Raw genomic sequence first — 20,266 nt, 5'->3', positions numbered from 1 at the left:
TATGACATTTGTATATATTTGATGGAACACTTTATTTTTTTTTTATTCCTGTAAATAAAAGCTTTAAAATATGGGTGATGTTCGACAGAGAGAAGCCCAAATGATGCCAAGCAAATTTATTGAAACGGTATGTCTGACTTCTAGTATGTTCCTGCTGGTGAAGTTTATTATGCCTAGCTGCGTGCTATCATGGCTATGGGAACTGAAATTCAATGGCAATAACTATCCCGGTGATAACACAGACATCAAACCTAAGCACGCACTGGCCCGTACTGATTTTAGCAGACTCTGTATAATTTGCCATAACATTATGTACCATGACTTCATGGCAAAATGACACGTGTATATCAAGCTATCTGGCTGTTAAAGCGTTGAACAAGCGTGGAATGTGATAGTTCCACATTATTGATTAATAATTTGGAAACGAATTTGGAATAACTAAACTTTACGTGTTCGCAGGTAACTACGTGAAATGTTTCCCACACAATGATTAAAAAAAATCTGGTACAGTTAATATTATTTCGTAGACCCCTCAATTTGTTTTTTTCTTCTCATTGCAGATTAGATTATGCGATATATTTGGCTTGATACTCTGTGCACATGTTTTTAATTTGTGTATTACCACTTATTTGATATTGCAATAAAGCCATGCATGCCCAAGATCATGTTTAGATTCCTTATTATAAGTATGTCCTCCTGAAAAAAAGAAGAAAATAAATTCAATTGCATCAATAAGATTCAGATGGCATCGCCTCGCAATTTGTTTTTCTTGACCATAAATCTGCGCTAGGAAATTAATGTGAAGATATCAACGTTGACACACCCTTAATAATGAATGATTCGATCCGTCACTAAAAGTATAAGTATATCCCAATCTAATCTTTCATATTTCTTCCACATTCCACAATTTTTATATCATGTAATACGATTTTCTGTTTGTATTTTATGTCCGCTTGTATTGTACATGTATATTGAATTGCCGAATAAATAATAATAATAGTAATAATTCCCTGTACTATATTTCTTGTATTGATCATTCCCTTTACTTTTTCACCACTCAGAAATATTCTTCCTTTTAAAGACATTTCTTATTTCTCTCACAAAAGACATTATACATGTAGAATGTACAAAGTGACAGACTATTCATATCCTATACGTCATTTATATTGTGAGAACTATACCAACACTATCCCTGATTGTTTAAACATGCCCTATATACACATAATCACAAGACTTTCTTTCCCCCTCACGCACGCTCGCACACCCACAGATATATACATATATATATATATATATATATATATATATATATACATATATACACACACATACACATACACACACACCATTGAACGGACATGAAGTAGCGGCTTAGATTAATAGAACAATCAAAATGAATCAAACTGAATCTTATTGAATCAAAATGAGTCGAAAATAAAATCTGCATGCTTAATTTTGTTTTCCTTTGTTTCTACTGATATAACGCGTAATGAAAGCGATTCGACACTGTTACTCTAAGTGTCACAATAATTTCAATTTATTTTCATATTTCTCGATGAAAAATTACATCAAATATAACAAAATTAAATGAAATACATGACATACATAGAATATTGCAAATATGTAAAACATAATAGTGGTCGATCTGCTAAGTTTGGAATCTGTGAATGAATGCTAAAGAAATATGAAGGAACCTACTTAAAAGCGAGCTTGTTGAGCGTAGGTCCCGGTTAAAAACGAGTTTAAGATTGAGAAGGGGAGCACGGGCACAACAATGACCGGAACATAAGAGAAAAACAAAATAAAAAAGTACAAATATACAGTTATATAGCAAATTCTTCTCTTGTGCAGGTTAGGGGTCGGAAAATGAATAATGAACTGCAGCTGAAGCTTCATTGCCATTGTTATCGATCAGTATCACCGTCGTTATACACGTGTTATAAAAGTTTATGAAGTATGTCTGAAAGTATTATTAACTAAATGCAAACTCTGCTGTGCAAGATGTATAGGCAGAGATGCAGTGCTGAGGTCGGTAGCAGACATTTTATTTTGTAATGGAAGAAGTAAGGAAAGATTCAGAGACAGAGAAAAAGAGAGTTTATGTGTGTCATTGACTTGTTGGTGCAAATTGCTCGAGAAACGAAAGTACATCGGTTTTTTTTTTAAATTCTTTTAGCAGTTCAGAATAAAGTTTCAAATAAGGACAAAGGTCCTATCATGGCGGAACAGAGTGTGGTTAAACACTACTCAGAAATATCTTCTCAGACATATTAATTTCGTCATTTTCTTTAGTGAGAAAATAGATAAAGAGGGAAAAAGTAAGAAAGAAATAGAAAGGGATCGTTGGAAATGATATGTTGTTATTTCCCTGTCTAGTTTTTTTCTACCAAAATGACGCGGAAGCTGAGTACGACACGGTCAACACAGGTGAAAGACAAAAACTTCCCCGTCACGTTCGAATCCTTACCCGCGTAATGTAAGAAAAAAAGCACAACCTTTGCTACCGGATATCAAGTATTAGTTTTCGTGTGCATGCTGTATATTGTCTTCATTGAAGTATCTGTTTGAACAGTGGGACTCATTTCCTGCATTTGTAATACTTTCAGAGTACTTCACACCACTCTTTCCTTGTTCTAAAGGAATTTCTGTTTTAGAACACAAATCTGGATTAAAGTAAGACATTCAACCATGAACAGGAGCATACCAAAGGAACTATTTTCTGTTTTAGAGTAGGATTAATCTGGTCTTATCACGATTTTCCTCAAGAAGTTACCTCAATATTTTGTGCACGTGTACTATGTTTTGAAATGTATGACAGCTCAAAATGTACACCTGCAAGGATTTGCTAAAATTCAAACATGAAGGTTGTAACAGTAACAGAAATCAAGCGTCGGTGTACGTTCCATAACGCCATTGATGTTCAAAGAACAGACATTTCCTCGCCTTGCCAATCTTTAATTGAAAAAACAAACAAACATTGGTATTCGTCATCATACTTGCTTATCTCCATATCACAACCTGATTCCTACGTGGTAATAACTTTCAGAGTCATCCTGATCACTTTTTTTTCTTTTTTTAATGATGCTTCTTCACCTGCCAATGTGTATCATAAACAAAATACAGACAGATTAAAGTTGCCAAAAACACCGAAAGCTATATTAAAAAAATGCCCTGTGGAAGGAGCTCAATATACTTAATTCAGTTCAATTTAAATCATTTTATTTTCAGTCTTTTTCCAACAAAACATGCCATATAGTAAATCATTGTAAAATCATTGTATAAATAATTGTATAATAACAGGCATACATTCGACTGTGTGAAAAAAGAAAAAAATAATAGTTACCAAAAAAAAAAAAAAAACCGCTCAAACATCCACACCAGCAAAGTACAAAGTTATGTTTAGAGAAAAAAAGAACTGAGAGGTCCACTCAGAACAGAACATGCTTGTATTCTGTATCGACGACTCAGTCCATTCATAAAACTAATGTACAATTTCCGAATGAATCATTTCAACTTAGGTAATTAATATTATAAAACTAAAACAGAACAAGACTCTCACCCTTGACCGTAATTCCTAATCGCAGTCGACTGATTTAAAGTAAGATCAAACCAGTTGATATTGCAATTATGTGGAGGACCTTTAAATGTTAGGCAGGCTATAAATTACGCATGATTTAGTATCAGTGTTTTTAGCGAAGCAGGTAATGTTTGAATTAATTGCGCTATACTTAGTACCATCGCTACCACAAACTGTAACTGAAACACGTGTAAGCGAAAACGACAATTAAAACAAAACAATAATATGCGTAATCCATAGACGCATACAATTTAGACCAAGGAGAAAACTATGAAATTTATGAAGTGCTCTGAAGTTGTATGAAATATTATCATTGTGCCATTGTAAAAGAAGTAAAAGCAAAGCACGGGAGATATAAAGATCCCCTGCAATTCACTTCTTGCTGCCTTTATAAAACACACGGTAGAATCGACTGTGGTGAACATTATCTGTTATTCCTAACAGTGACTATGAATTGTGTGATGATAATCGCCTTTGTATTTTTTTTTTTTCAGTTCGGAGGCCATAATAAATTTGGGCTAAGGCTATTACAAGTATATTTCATATCATGTACAAGTACCAAACAAAACAGTTATTTTTTTTTCATTAAAAAATATCTAAGTTTCTTTTACTGCCATACAATAAGCATGACAAAACAAATTTTAAAGGTCCCGTGTACCTTTGGGAGCAGTGATTTAAAATGTTCAAGATATCATTTTGATTCATATGTGTAGGTCGGTTGTATCACAAAACATCCATATATATATTTTTTTTTCAATAAAGCCTAGAATATAAGGAGGTATCACTATTTTTCATTAAGCTATAACTGCATGTAGACGGTTTAATCTGGATTTTTTTTTATTATAACTATTCTTCACATTTTGTATATTTGACAATACTTAACATCGATAATACTGGTTCAAATTTTCACATTAGTTGTTTCTTTCTATAACTCACATTTTAGACCTATTTTGAAGCACTAATGCTGGATTTTTGTTCCATCTGCATATGGTAAATTATGCATTTAAGATCAACTGTTAGTGCGCCACTCATATATGACATATTGCATGAATTACACCTAAAGTAGCAATGTTTGGACAAGAATTGGCATGATATTCCCCATGACCCGGCCAGGTAATAATCATGATCTTGTCATTTCCCGATCACGTAGATGTACACATTCACAGTAATGAAGCCTTATTTCCTGGCTATGTTATATAAAATCATCGGTGCAGTCAAATAATTATAAAAAAACTGCCATCAGACCTTCACGATACCTTGAAAGGAGACAGGCAGACTGTAATTTAGCATAGGATCTGCACATCAACTATTTACATCCAGACTTTCATATCATCAATTTAATGATTACGTGCATACGCTATCATGTTAAGTGCTGCTTAACGTGTATTTTCTATGCAGGAAGTGAATGTAGCGTTCTTCCTCCTGATAAGAGGTGGTTTCCATTTCAGTATAAAACAATCACACCTCCACTTGAGAACACCATCTGGTTTCTGAAAATCTCGTTTGAGTAAATATATACCTATATACAAATCATTCAATTAATGTTTCTGATTTCCTCGACAAATTCATAACCTTGCGGAAGCATGAACGGGACCTTATAGTGAAGTCTCTATAGGCTTGGTGCAGTGCACTCCAGTTTTCACGAATACGGTTATAACCAAACTCTAGTTACAACGAAGTAGATACTAAGGTCCCAAAATCATCATCTATATAATTATCTTCATATACTTCACTGCTCGGCTATAACGAAATTTCGAATAACGAATTAAAACCGTCGGTCCCAAGGACCTTATGACGGGAGTGCACTGCATCATCTTGTATAACTCTACTAAAGCCATGTAACATGCATATTATAATGAAGAAGAATGGGAAGATTATGGAGTTGCTGTACTGTGCATTTGAATGCGATGACCGAGGAAATGGTGATGGTGTGTCCGGTCCTACAATTAAATAACATAGCGCAAGCAAACACTTCAGTCATCAGAATAATTGGAAATGAAATGAATCAATGTGTTTTGACATTGATGAGCATGTGACAGTATTTTGGACAATCTTTTCATGCTTTCTGTAAGATCTAATGCGGTTTATTCAATAGTAAAGTGAACATAGTGAAGAACGAGAAATAGATAGAGCGATAGAGAGGGAGCGGAAGACGTGTGAATAAGGAATGCTCTATAAGTTGCTTCAAGTGAAAACTTTTACACACATTATTTATTCATTATAAAGGTCAAAATAAACTTTTGGTAATAAATACTGCTTGTCCAGCGTCGATACAAGATCGATGAAAAGATAACGATCTAGACTAGATTATATTCTCAGTGTCCCTATATATATGTTAAAAGAAAGACAGTATGATCTAATACGTGTTAGGGAGTGCTATATTCTCTAATTACAAAACTGAAATTCTGCTTTCGAGCAGAGAATAAGATGAGTGTGGCATGACATTATAGATCAACGAAAATATCATTACATTCCATCTGTAATATAATAACGCAAAATCTAACTTGTGGAATAATGCCTTATTGCATTCATAATGAAGTATTTAGAATTCGGAAGGAAATTGACGAAATGTTACCACTCGTAGACATCCCCCTGCCATATAAACAGAGATGAAAAACAGTAAGGCTAACACACTTAACCATAATTATTATTGTCTCTTTTCAGCGAAGTCTAGTTAAAAATATGTGTAATCACTATGAAGTGAGTAAAGGCCAATGTTTCAGCTATTAGAAGATTTGAATCGAAATTAGAGTACGTGTGCTGCAGGTGCACAAAACATGACTTCACTTTCCATTGTGCTGTGCTATTTCCCTTCAAAGTTCCCATGATTCATTGCAACACGACGACCTTAAATCCTTAGTCATGACATATCAGCTATGGGCTGCAGGAAGAGTAAATTTCGTTCATCACCATGCAGGAGTCATCGAAACTGTCCTCTCTTTTAACGGTCCGGCGGTCTTTCATGGGTACAGCATAGGTAGGACAATTGGTGGACCTGTTCGACTCGGATTGCGTGGCATGCCTGGCATCTTCACTCATTGACGACTCGCCCTTGGCGTTACAGTCGACGGATTCGTAACTGTCGTATTCACGACGAAAGCATTCATCCACTCGTTTACAGTTGCCAGTTGGCATAGGTGCAGGTATATCCTCAGCTGTGGTCTTTCCTGTACGCTTGGCAAATTTGCCACCTGAAGGCGTCACTTCTCCGGAGCTGGTAAGTCCGTTGCCGTTGGGTATGTCATCATAGCGGACGTCCTCGTAAATCTGTAAGGGCTGTGTAGATGTGAACACATCATCGATTGCTTCGTAGGAGATCTCCGCGATGGAAATACTTTTTGAGGTTCCCTCGGACACCAGTGGTGCAGTATCCCTTGCCATTGGTGACAGGCCGTTCAGTTCGGACGAAGGTGTGTTGCGTTGACTGCTATCCACGCTGTGTTCCTTGGCCTGCCCAGAGTCGCCGCGCATCTTCGAGACGTTTTCGTATCTTTTTCCGTCTCCGTCAGTCGTAGGGTCGCCATCGACCTTGTCGTATGTGTCCACTTTTCGAGACTTCTTTCCTTCCTTCATCGGCACCGCGTAGAGGTCACCGATGGACAACGCCGCTTTGTCAGGTTGAGACTGCCTGGAGACAGTCAATTCCTGCTTTACTGATGTGCTATCGGCTAGGAGGAGATCCTTGGGAGAAGCTGATGTCGCGTCAGGCCTGTCTATCAGCTCGTAGGTGTTGGCCGCCTCAGAGGGCTCAAAAGGTTGACTTGGACCCGCATCTTGGTTCTGGATCAATCTGCCATCTGAATGCTGCCTTGTATCTTTGACTTCGTCTTGTGGTCCCTTCTTCAATGCTTCACGTTTCTGACGTCTGTAGGTTGATAAAAATAATGTGATTTCACTTTTTAGATGAACCAAATTTGATTATACACAAGTGATTTGTGTCTTTATTTTTAGGGGGGATCTCTCTCTCTCTCTCTCTCTCTCTCTCGTAAGGGCTGATATGTATGTATCACGCAATGTATGCACGCCATTATTGAAAAGAGTATAAAGGTGTAAGTTTCCTTTGCGCCGAATAAACATATAAGTAGACTATATTATAGGAGTGTATGTTCATTAGAAGCATATGGAATTGTTACACCGCAAAGTTCTTTCTGATATTAACATAAATTTCATATACTTTACCCGATCACAATTAGGTCTCTTTTTTTTGGTATTTAATTTCTGTTATTCCCCTAATTCCATGAAGTCCTAGGAGTAGATATAGAGACATTAGCTTACCCATGCAGGAATACTTACTTGCAGCAAAATATGATGAAAATGATTGCCAGCATGACGACTGCAGCGCAGACGATCGAGACCCCAATTACAAGTCCATTATCATTTGGCATGTCCGTGGCTGTAGCACATGTGGAATTAACGAGATAAGAAGAATGCGATGTGGACAGACTTACGATATTTTAACACAGAAAAATTAATTGCGGGGAGGACGTGTGCATTAACTGTGTATGATGTCATAATTATAAAAGGCATGGATGAAAGGTTCAAATGCAAATTTAACACACACTCTTATATGACCTTACTGAATGATAATTATGACAATGTCGAGCAGTGCAAATCCTTACTACGCTAAAAGAACAAACAAACACACACACACACACACACACACACACACAATATTCTTAATGACCTTTGACTGACATACTTTTTAAAAGACTTACATCTCTCTCCACACCTATAGATTTGGAGATAAATAGTGAAGTACTAGGAGAAACTCGTTCTCCTTGTAATTTTTATCAGTTTATATTAATGGGTTTTATATGAGTGTATGTGGGTGTGACTTTGTTATTGAGGGCTTGTTATTGTGTTTTATTTATTCATAAGCTTATTACTATCGTGCTGCTGTTGCATTATGCATCTTACCCCTTTGCTTTTGTAATATATTTCAGGTTAAGGAAAATAAAGTGTTACTGAAAACAGCAGCAGTGTAATGTAATGCTATAACTGTGAGATGGTGGTACCATCATATCATCTAATTTGCCTGTACAGACTTTCAGAATTCTTTTATTGCATGTCCGATGGCGATGATTCTCCCACAAACCCTGCTGATGTTGATGTTGACATACTTTCTTTAAGTTGAAGACGAATATGGTGTTCAACAGTACTTCTCTGAATACCATGATATTGGCTAACTAAATAACGAAGCTGGAGCAGAGCAAGAGAAGTGAAACTGACCTGTTACCAAAGGTGCATATGGCATGTAAAATACTGTGAGAAGAATTTTCACAGAAGTATTAAAAAACAAACAAACATTGCTTCAGTAGAGCAATGCTTAAGGATTCTGATGCAATTTTGACATCAGAATTATAAAACAAATTTGCTACAAAAACAAATGTCACATAATCTTAGAAAAAATAACGCATATGCTTCATGTCGAAATGCATTTAAGGATATATTACGGGCAGCGCTGACATTAGTAATATAAAACAAATACTATACGAAATATATGATCAATCAATAAAAAAAAAATGTGCGGAAAGGCATATAAGTATTTGAAAGCGCAGCTCTGACATCAGACATGTAAAATAAAAAGTGCAAAATACAATGTCACGGAATCATTATAGCAAACAAATGATTCGGAACAAAATACATTTAAGGACTTAGATGCAATTTTGACATCACTGATATGAAAAAGAATACTACAAAATAACATGTCGCAGAGATGCATCAAAATATTTCATCAACATTTTTAATGCAAGTTTGATGTCAGAAATATAAACCTTGTATTTCTACGAAACAATAATTATGACTCAGAATCCTAAAGAAACAATTACTTTAAAAAAAATTGCATTCAAGTACTTTCGATGCAGTTTTGACATTCGTGATAAAAACAATTTTACAAAAGACACTGTGTTTAATCATGATATATAATTGAATCAAAATAAAAATGCTTTTAAGGATTTCAGATCAGGTTTGATGTAAGAAATATAAAATTAGAAATACTGAAAAACAATATGACTCCGAATCATGAAGCAACAAATGCTTTAGGAGAAACCTGCATATCATAATTGCAGAGAAAAATACTGCGAAACAAAATATCACGGAATCAAAGTAAATATGGAAGAACAAAAATTGATTCATGTTTTCAGATGAAGCTTTGGCATCAGATATATAAAATGAAAAAAAAAATACTCGGACACAAAGTGTTGTACAAAATGGAAAAAAATAACAAAGGAAGAAGTGTTCCAGGATAAACTAGATCTCTCTCTTATAAACAATGAAATGCAAATTAAAACTATTCAAGACTAATCCATACACTCTGTTTCCTCGTCAGGCATGTGGTTCACTAACCTTCCAGGTCAGCTTTAGTGGGTGCTTCACCAGTCGTGAATGGCACAACTTTCGAATCAACTCTGGGGGTTGCTTCACTTCCTGCAGAGAAAAGATCATACAAAGTGGGAATGGCGCCGGTAATGTACGCAAGATCAATTGTTGTAAGAGTATAAAATTGTAAATTTTAATAAGAGAATTTTTGCTAGACCCACAAAGAGACAAGTTGCGCAGAAACATACCTTCAGTGGTCAGTGTTACAGCGTGAAAAGTACTGGCTGCCTGCCGTGTTGTTTCTGCGGTTGAACTTAGTGAAGTACGATTCTGTGGGACTGGAAACATTAATAAAGGAACATATTGACTTTATAATAATATAGAGATCTTCAACACATAATGCACTCTGATGAAAAAATCTCAACCTTCACCAGTGTCGACAGTGAGAACACCTTCATGAGTGCAAGTTTACACCATTCAGACCAGAAAGGTGCAAAAGGTTTTGAAGGTGCTCACGTTGTGACGCTAGCAATCGCAGTCGGGTAGTCCCAGGTGAGACACTGCTCAAGGGACGAAGTTGACCTTTTGTGTGTGTGTGTGTGTGGGGGGGGGGGGGGGGAGGGTAAAGTAAAGCAATCGCCAAAAATCAAAACCTTTGATGTAATCAAATGAAGACTTTATCTTTTATGCCCATTCGCAAACGTCGGTGCCATGGACCCTTTGTTTGTAGGAATACGAGGTGCTGCATTTTTCATAAATATTTTTACCAGCAAGGATTTCATTAGCTTTTAACAGTTGTCAGTGTAAATCCTTGCGTCTGATTGGCTGATAGCAAATTTGTCGGTGAAAACCCGACGAACTCGTTGATGAAACGCCCCCCAGTTATAGGACCACATTTTGGTCGTCAGATACAGGCCTAATGAGCAGTTTAGAAGATGTTCAGCATTGAAGCAATGACCTAGTTCTCGTGTGGCTGATACAATGTAGAAATTTACTTAGAGAGATTTTGATACACCCACTGGTTTAGAGTGTTTTGTTTTCTTTATTATTCGTCTACCTTGTTTATTGATCGTCACATCACTTCTGTCAAGGATTTCAAAGAGTATTTATACACAGCGAATGTTTAATTTACCAGTATGGTAAACAATAGGATACGTTGGATAGCAAAATTGTTTAGATCTTACTACATCTAGTTCCCTTGATGTTTATATGGTATCTTCCGAGTAAGCTCTGAATGACAGGGGATGACAATTAAGTCGTATTACTACAAGGAACACAGTCATTTCAATATACAGGTACCTTCAAAGAATGCCACAGAAAATAACCCGCCACAGTTCGAGTTCGTATCACCCCCACACTCGGCCCGACAGTAACTGTTGTCCTCCCGCTGATGCTTTCGACGCTGACGTTTTGACAGAGGCATTGGTCACCCTTCTGCAAGTCCATAATATCTATATTTATTCGTCTGGCAAAACGTTTTGCAGCATGCTGATAGTCATGTCATTGGCTTGCGCTTGCAGCATTTGGGACTTTTCCACCGGATTGTCTTCTGCGAACTCGAAACAACCTAGGTAGCCACTCTCTTGTGTTTAAGGCAAGAGCGGATGACAGACAGACATGGTATTGAAGGCACATTTTGTTTGTGAAAAGAGACAAAGACTGCTCAGTGGTAATGGGCACTATCTTAAGAGTACGTCCTTCTCTCATAAACAATGACATAGATTGACTGGAATGAGTCTATTGTGACAATGTATAAGTAATCCAAATTGCAATATTTGCAAGATGTAAATGAAATTGTACAATTTCCACTGATTCGTTTTTTTTTAAATACAGAAATCATTGACCCAATCATCCTGATATACGGCAAACTATCAATGAAGTATTTTGATATTAACTCGTCCCCCTCCCCTACAGAAGTGTCTGACTCCCTGTGTGTTTTTCAATTCAATTAAATTCGATTTCGGTTTTATTGCAAACAAAAAGAGCTCGTGACAGAAAGTCCGGAGACTTATAGTGCCATATGTACAGAAAAAAGTACATGTATGATTACAGAAAACTTACAATGAAAGAAAAAATCAAAATGTAAAAAGCCTGAATATTCAAATGCACAACACAGGTATATACACGCACAACAGTGATACAGGGTAAGACAGCTAAGCTTCCATCCGTGTATATCATATGAGATTATACCTAATCCAGGAAAGAAAACCAATCAAATTAAACTTACCCATTTTATAAAATATTATCTTTCTCACCGTATTCATATCTATACAGATGTACACTAATGTACCGATGTATTCATGGAGGTACTTCATACCTTATACTAGTGTACACATTACTATCTAGATCAGTGATATAAACTGGACAATGATGTGTCATGTTAAGATCGGATTTCAATTGAAAATGAGAGTTGTAACAACAAATTATTAGATCAGAATTTGTATTAGATCTAAATATCAAAATTTAGATCAGGTTTCAAATGCAAGTGAACGCTGAAATAACAAATTATCAATAAGCTTCGTAATTGCTGAAATACTTGCTTGCACATACCTATCTCTTGATACAAATATATCAAACCACATATGAAATTTGCCACAAAAAGATATATTTTTACTAAAATGATAACTGAGTGGTTATATACAATTGCGAAGTATTCGAGCGGTTCACATTGCAGGAATAATTGACTGCGCATGTCATTTTGTTCTTGATTTTGACAAGGCTAAGTTGTGTCCATTTCTGGGCCCGGCTTGAGATATAGATTGCAGACCTCTATGTCCGTCGGAGAGCATCAGAGGGTTTTGATGTCAAACAAACATAAGAGTTCATTATAGGGTGTGAGTGTGTGTGTGTGTGTGTGTGTGTGTGTGTGTAATTTGTTGTTTTATTGTTTGCCTGCTTTTTTTCATGGAGGCCATCAGCACTTTCCAGTGGAAGCTTACCTTGGCTGTAGCATTTTGCCCTGACAGTGACATCGCCAAAACACTCGTTGTGATTGATTTTACACTGGTTAAGCAGACTTTCTGCAAGAGACGAAGAATGCACGAAAACTCTTTTTTTTCCTCGTTTGTTTGTTTGTTTGTTTGTTTGGGTTTTTTTTTGGGAGACTGTAGTTTTCATTGATTGGCAGAGGCATTTGCATATATTGCGATACATGAAATATTTGATCATTAAAATGTCAGCATTTTACAGAGCATTCAGTGAAGACAGTCCGTGATCACAATGGCACAAATTTGGTTTAAAATGTAACATTTTACAATTGCAAGATACTTTTGCTGTGGGAATTGACACGTTGGTCTTCTTTAATTACATGACACTATCATTATAGAGAAATACGATAGACGCGCAGTCGGTGTGGATGCTTCCTTCTCTGAGTTCATGTTCCCTAATTTTCATTTGGATGAAGTTCATTAACCTTGACCACTGACTCAGGATTTTCATTACTTTAATCATCCCTGCTCATTTTCTTTTTCAACACTTTTTTAAAAAATTTTACACCATGTAAACAGCTATACCGGGCAGTGACATTTTCTTCCAATTTTCCTGATTTTCTATTTGGCCGTTGCCTGTTTAACAGGGATAATTCATAAAGATAATCGTCAACCCATTTCTACCCTTCCTAAAACCTAACTCATCATTAGATTTTTATCTAAATGTTTTTTCAGCGCAAAGATGGTATTCTTACTCAAAGTTTGGTGACCATAAATGTGTCTAGTGAATGTATAAATAATGAATTCATTGTTTTTTGCAAAAATGCATTACCAGTTTATTTCTTCATTTTTTCGTGGGGCCAATACGTGAATTTGAATCATGTTTATATATATATATATATATATATATATATATATATATATATATATATATATATAAACATATATATATATATATATATATATATATATATGATTACAAGAAGAATGAGTCTCAAATGCGCCATCTGTAGATCCAACAAGAATGTTTTTAAGGTTTGTTGGATCTACAGATGGCGTATTTGAGGCTCATTCTTCTTATGATTATAACATTCGAAGTCCAACCCGTGGAAAATTCCAAGATGAACAGACATATATGTATATGTATATATATATACATGCATATATATATATATATATACTGTTTTTCTTTCCTCATAATATATGTCTTTCCTCCCTATTCATTTTTCCTTATACAAAGCTTGCAAAATACAGTCCTCACCACTTTTTTGGCACGAGATAGAAACATTTGCAGTTGGGTATTGTGGGTCAGCGGACCGCAACAACGGATTTACGCGGTTGGCCCCGGGAAATCCCAGTTGTCTACATGTGACGATGAGGGCATTGAATCTGAAGTTGCTGACACACATTGTCCTCCATTGGCCGTCATCAAGCAGCATTTGTACTTGACCCTCGGATGCTCCATCCTGTCCACCCAACCTAACACTCTTAACTTCAGAAATGAAAAGAAATATATATATATTGTGGTATCATTCCTGTAAAGAGAGATATAAATAAATGTTATATCTTTATGGTGAACTCAGAAGCAAAGTTGTTGGAAATGGAGGGGATTGTTACAAAGTATAAGAGCTTGTTGTATGCAGTCCCCTCATAAAAGCTGCATAACTGAAAAAAAAAATACTGGGCAATGTATACCATGAGTCCGTATAACATGAGTCATTGCGAAATACGCGCTCACTATACTTCATTTTAAGTCCGTTATACACGGGCTTATCTTGAAATGAAGTTTCTCAAGGGTCAGAAGCGTTTTCGTATTTTTTTTTTAACTAGCATGGGCATGATGGGGGACTCAGGAGAATAAAAAACAAACAAACAAACATCTAATTACATACTTTTTAATAGCTAAGAACCAAAGCAGAATGCAAAGACTTCTAGAATGCTCTCCGGCTTTCCCCTTAATTCCTGAATTTTCTTCTGTTGCTTTATATTTGTATATAAAGATGTCAAAACGTGTCTATTTATAGACATTATTTTATTTGTGATCGTATGTCAAAATTGTGCTTATTTCCGTGTATCAATACCATTTTCGTTATTTATGGATACATATAAATAATGTATATAATCTGACACTGTTTTAGGTGGGTGACAAAAAAAGTAACGCACATAAAGATGAAAACTAAAAAAAGAAATAAACTCTTAGCAATATGAAGTAAACAATAATACCCAACTTAAAATTGCAGGATTAGTTATTCCTCATGTTTTAATTTATGATATACATGCAAATTTTAGTGTGTAAAGCCAATATTTCTTGGGGAGATGGTGGGTGGGGGAGAATGTGTAGTATACCCTACCTTTACGTTGTGTTTTTTTCATATTAGCGATTATAATGGGAGATTTTAATTTTGATCTTACGAATAATGAAGACAAGAGTAGTGAGTTAATACGTCTTACGGAGTCATACGGCTTAGACCAGTTGATGAAAACAGCAACAAGAATTCCTAATACAACCTCAACGCTAATTGACCATATATATACGAATATTTCGTCGTGTTGTATTCAGTCAGGATGTATTGAGGCTGGTATAACAGACCACCTTCCAGTTTATGCTTTATTTGACAATTTTGACTTTAAACCCACTAAAAAGGTGGTGAGACGTCTACGAAATTTCCGGAATTATTCAAAGGATTCTTTTTGCGATGATCAACTGTGCAATGGAAAGCAATTCATGAATGTACTGATCCTGATGAAGCTTATGAATTATTTTATACTATATTCCTGGAGGTCTGCAATAAACATGCATCAGCTCAACAGATATCTTTTAATTCAAAGAAAAGGTCAAATCCATGGATAACAAAATCTATTAAAAAATCCATACGAAAAAAAAAAAAACATGTTTTATGTTAAAAAACGATCAAGTCTGGGCAAATTTAAAAAATATAGAAACACATTGACTTCAGTAATTACAAAAGCTAAAAAGCTCTACTATGGAAAATTATTTCAAAAAGAAAAAAAACAACCCCCCCCCAAAAAAAAAAAAAAAAAAAAAAAACCAAAACCCTGGAACCTTATAAATGAACTTCTGAAAAAGACACCTTCGCAAAATAACACAAGAATTGATGAATTAGTCAGGAAAGAAAATGATGGGTCAGATGTCAAAGTTACTTCATCGACAGATATAGCAAGCACTTTCAACGATTTTTTTTTTTTTGTAAACGTAGGTGAAAATTTAGCAAGTAAAATTCAGATTAATAATGACAACTTTGCAAGTCATCTCGGTCCGCATCAACAAGAAACATTCTTTTTCTTGCCAGTTGTAAGTCCAGATGTAAATGAAATGATTTGTACTCTTGATCAGTTTAAAGCAAGCGGGTATGATGACTTACCTGCTAGAATGTTAGTGGATGCAAAGGAATTCGTCAGTGAACCTTTAGCATTTATTCTAAATTTATCATTTTTGAGAGGTATTTTTTTCCCGAATAAGCTCAAAACAGCTAGGGTAGTGCCAGTTTTTAAGAAAGGAGATAAAAGTAATCCAGGTAATTATAGACCAATTTCGATTTTACCGATAATAAGTGAATTATTTGAAAAGTTAATCGATAAACGTGTTGTAGATTTTTTGGAAAAATATGAAATTTTATATAAACATCAATATGAATTCAGGCATGGATACAGTACCAAACTTTCACTTCCAAATCTAATTAATGAAATTACAAATAGTACTGATGAAGGGTGGTCAACAATCGGAGTTTTCATTGATTTTGCAAAAGCTTTTGATACGATAAATCATACAATTCTTCTTAAAAAGCTTGAACATTACGGAATCCGAGGTTTAGCTTTACAATGGTTTAGGAATTATTTAAAAGACAGGCAACAATTTGTATGTTATAATGACTGCATATCTTCAAATGAATTGATCTCGTGTGGTGTTCCTCAAGGATCTGTTTTGGGTCCAACACTTTTTCTCATCTATATTAATGATTTGCCCAATTCAACTTCATATTTTAATTTCAGATTATTTGTCGATGATTCTAATCTTTTTCATACTTTCAATACAAATGAGCACAATTTAAATTTAGTAGATGTTAGTAAGAATATAAAAGATGTGATTGTATGGTGTAATTCAAACAAGCTAACAGTTAATATTGATAAATCTAAGTATATGATCTTTAAAAGCAGGCGTAGAAAAATTGAAATATTTGGTCAATTGTAAATTAACGAATCCGTTTTAGAGTCTGATGATTCAATATCATTTCTCGGAATCTGTATTGATGAAAACTTAAATTGGAAGAAACACATCAATGACTGTTTTAAGCAAAAAAAAAAAAAAGAATTTTGTACAGAATACGACACTTCGTCTCTAAACAAATACTGCTACTGTTATACAATGTTTTTATTCTACCTCGCATAACCTGCGGATTGGAGGTCTGGATGTATTTAAGGAATGTAGATACCTAATTGGAATATTTATCTATGATCTATTGAATGATAACCTACCTCATAAAGCATCGTATTAGTTCTCTCATATTGACCATACATACGAAACAAGAAACAAAGAAATTTGCAATTTTAAACTTAAAACTGTCAGAACAGAATTAGGGAAGCGATCAATCACGTCAATAGCATATTCAGGTGTTAAAATGTGGAACAATCTTTCAACTGATTTACGTTATACATCCTCTCGTAAAAAATTTTGTAAAGTGTTCAAAAAGAATTTATTGGAAGAATACACATAATTGGAATAAACTTGTTTATTTTGTAATTCACAAAGCAAAAACTTAGATTTTAGTAATATAAATAATGAAAGCACATTTATCAATTTCAAAATGTTGATCTTGTACATAGTGTAAATGCAATTGTTTATAACGTAAATGATTTTCTTGTTGAGTTTATATATTCTTCTTCTGTATTCAAGGGCCAATGTCCACTAGCGTTGCTATTTGTTGGACCCTTTTACCAAATTTGTAAATATGTTTGTACTTTCATATTCATATTGTTGATAAGTTTGATTCTATACTTTCATGTCTTGTATTCCTGTTAGTTGTATTATCATTATCATTGTATTCTCAATGATTGTATAAATCACCTGTGATTGTAAACGTGAACTTACAAATTTGGTGATAAATCATTCATTCATTCATTCATATGGCGAGAAAGCCACTATTTGAATAGAATACAAGGAAAAAAGTGTCTTCCCATCCCTACGTTCAAGTGGGGGGGGGGGGGGGGGCTAGTGCATAGCTCCTTATAGAATACATTACTACATTCACTGTAGAAGTCTTGATACTTACTGTTAACGTCTGCTCTCACGTTTCTTGCAACAGAAATGAGTGTGAGTAAAGCACCCAATACGACGATTTGACAAGTCAGTGTAGCAATGGGGTGTCCGCTCTTGCTGGTATTCATTGTAACAAATTGATGAAATCAGAGAGAAGACAATTCAGACTCACTTCCCTGATTGTTACGTAGGCTCGTCTTGACGTCTCCTGAGCAATGACCTCCGATGTGGTTGGTGCTACACATTGCGTTAAGTGCAAACAGTCGGGCAGTTAGATCTGCGTGCCAATCATCAGACACTGTAATGACTACTAATTTAATGCTCTTGATACTTCAAAGGTGGTTAACAAGGAATTCATTTGCTCTCGGGGAAACTCTCAGGAGTTCTAATTCAGTACAAGTTCCTTGACATCATCGTTCTTCATGCAGTGAATGAACTGCGACTGCTGGAGTACATGACCATATGAGGGCATTACAGTCATGCGAGAACACAAGAGGAAATAATAAACACACATCAGGCGCGACACGACCGGATGATCCTCTGCAGTAGTTTCCAATTGAGAGAATGACATGCGATTTTACATATGCAGAGACTGAAACGAAAGTTGCATTAACGAAAGGTAAAGTTACGTCGAACTGTCTGATCACTTCACCTAACTTCCCCCAGAGAAGAAAATACCGATTTGTTATTCTTAACTTGACTCACCAGGGGCGTCACCAGCTTTTTTTCAAGGGGGGTGCGTTTTGACACTAAATGTTTACGAGATTTTTTTTGACAGACATTTGGAATATAGGAAGCTCTCAATCCCTAGACTTTTACTGTTTTTTGAGGGAAACCAAGCGGGGAAAGGGCACCGGTAGCTAGGATTTCATCTTGGGGGGGGGGGGGGGGGGAGGGGTAGTATGCGAGGGAGCGAGCGAGGGTGGGGGAGGGTGTGGAAGTGCCGGAGAGGGTTGCACCCCTTATAAATGGATTATGGAATGACGGTGTGAAACGACAAATTACTGGCAGCGATATCAGGGGAATGGCATTTTACATTTTACAGTCCCAAAACTGTCGTTTGTAGCCACATTTTTTTGCTTTGTAAATTAAGGGGGGGGGGGGCGCACCGGGCGCAACTGCTGGCAATTACTGGCAGCAACATCAGGTGAATGGCATAATAATTAAACGCGAGCGAGCAAAGAGAGCGAGCTTTGAAATTTTGACATTTTACAGTCCAAAAACTGCCATTTGGAGCCATCTTTTTTCGCTTTGGAAATAAAGGAGGGATGGGGGCGCAACGGGCGCAACTGCCGGTAATTACTGGCAGCAACATCAGGAGAATTGCATAACAATTAAATGCGAGCGAGCGAGCGAGCTTGAAAATTTTGACATTTTACAGTCCAAAAACTGCTGTTTGTAGCCTTATTTTTTTGCTTTGGAAATTAAGGGGGGGGGGCGCACCGGGCGCAACTGCTGGCAATTACTGGCAGCAACATCAGTTGAATGGCATAACAATTAAATGCGAGCGAGCGAAGAGAGCGAGCTTGAAAATGTTGACATTTTACAGTAAAAAACAAACAAACTGCCGTTTGTAGCTATATTTCTTCGCTTTAGAATTTAAGGGGGCGCATCGGGCGCAACTGCTGGCAAATACTGGCAGCAATATCAGGAGAGCATAATGATTACATTCGAGCGAGCGGAACGAGCGAGCTTGAAAATATTACATTTTACAGTCCAAAAACTGCCGTTCTTTTCTTAGCCATATTTTTTCGCTTTGGAAATTAAGGGGGAGGGGCACCGGGCGGAGCTGCTGGCAATTACTGGCAGCAACATCAGGTGAATTGCATAACGATTAAATGCGAGCGAGCGAAGAGAGCGAGCTTGAAAATTTTACATTTTACAGTCCAAAAACTGCCGTTCTTAGCCATATTTTTTCGCTTTGGAAATTAAGGGGGCGCAACGGGCGCAACTGCAGGCAATGGTATACTGGCAGCAACATCAGAAGAATGGCATAAAGATTAAATGCGAGCGAACGGAGCGAGCGAGCTTGAAAATTTTGACATTTTACAGTCCCCAAACTGCCGTTTGAAGCTAGATTATTTTTTTTTCGCTTTGGAAATTAAAGGGGGAGGGGGGGGGGGGGGACGCCCGGTGTGCCCGGTGCGCCCCTCTCCCTGGATCCCCCAT

General features: G+C 36.2%; 1 protein-coding gene across 1 annotated transcript; it reads right to left on the bottom strand.

The window, feature by feature from the left end:
- Nucleotides 1–6,451: 6,451 nt before the first annotated feature.
- On the bottom strand, nt 6,452–18,342 carry LOC139718351 (uncharacterized). The gene is made up of 4 exons (XM_071629827.1): nt 18,270–18,342; nt 9,923–10,003; nt 7,871–7,970; nt 6,452–7,442 (listed from the first exon to the last, which is right to left on the bottom strand). Exons 1-4 carry the CDS (start codon nt 18,340–18,342, stop codon nt 6,452–6,454), a joined length of 1,245 nt encoding a protein of 414 aa, XP_071485928.1.
- Between the last annotated feature and the right edge of the window lie 1,924 nt (nt 18,343–20,266).

This window comes from Diadema antillarum, unplaced genomic scaffold (assembly GCF_040938485.1).
Source record: "Diadema antillarum isolate AM-2024a unplaced genomic scaffold, OU_Dant_1.0 scf00000093, whole genome shotgun sequence".
Taxonomy (NCBI): domain Eukaryota; kingdom Metazoa; phylum Echinodermata; class Echinoidea; order Diadematoida; family Diadematidae; genus Diadema; species Diadema antillarum.
The sequence above is the reverse complement of the archived record's forward strand: the minus strand, read 5'-3'. Positions and strand labels throughout refer to the sequence as shown.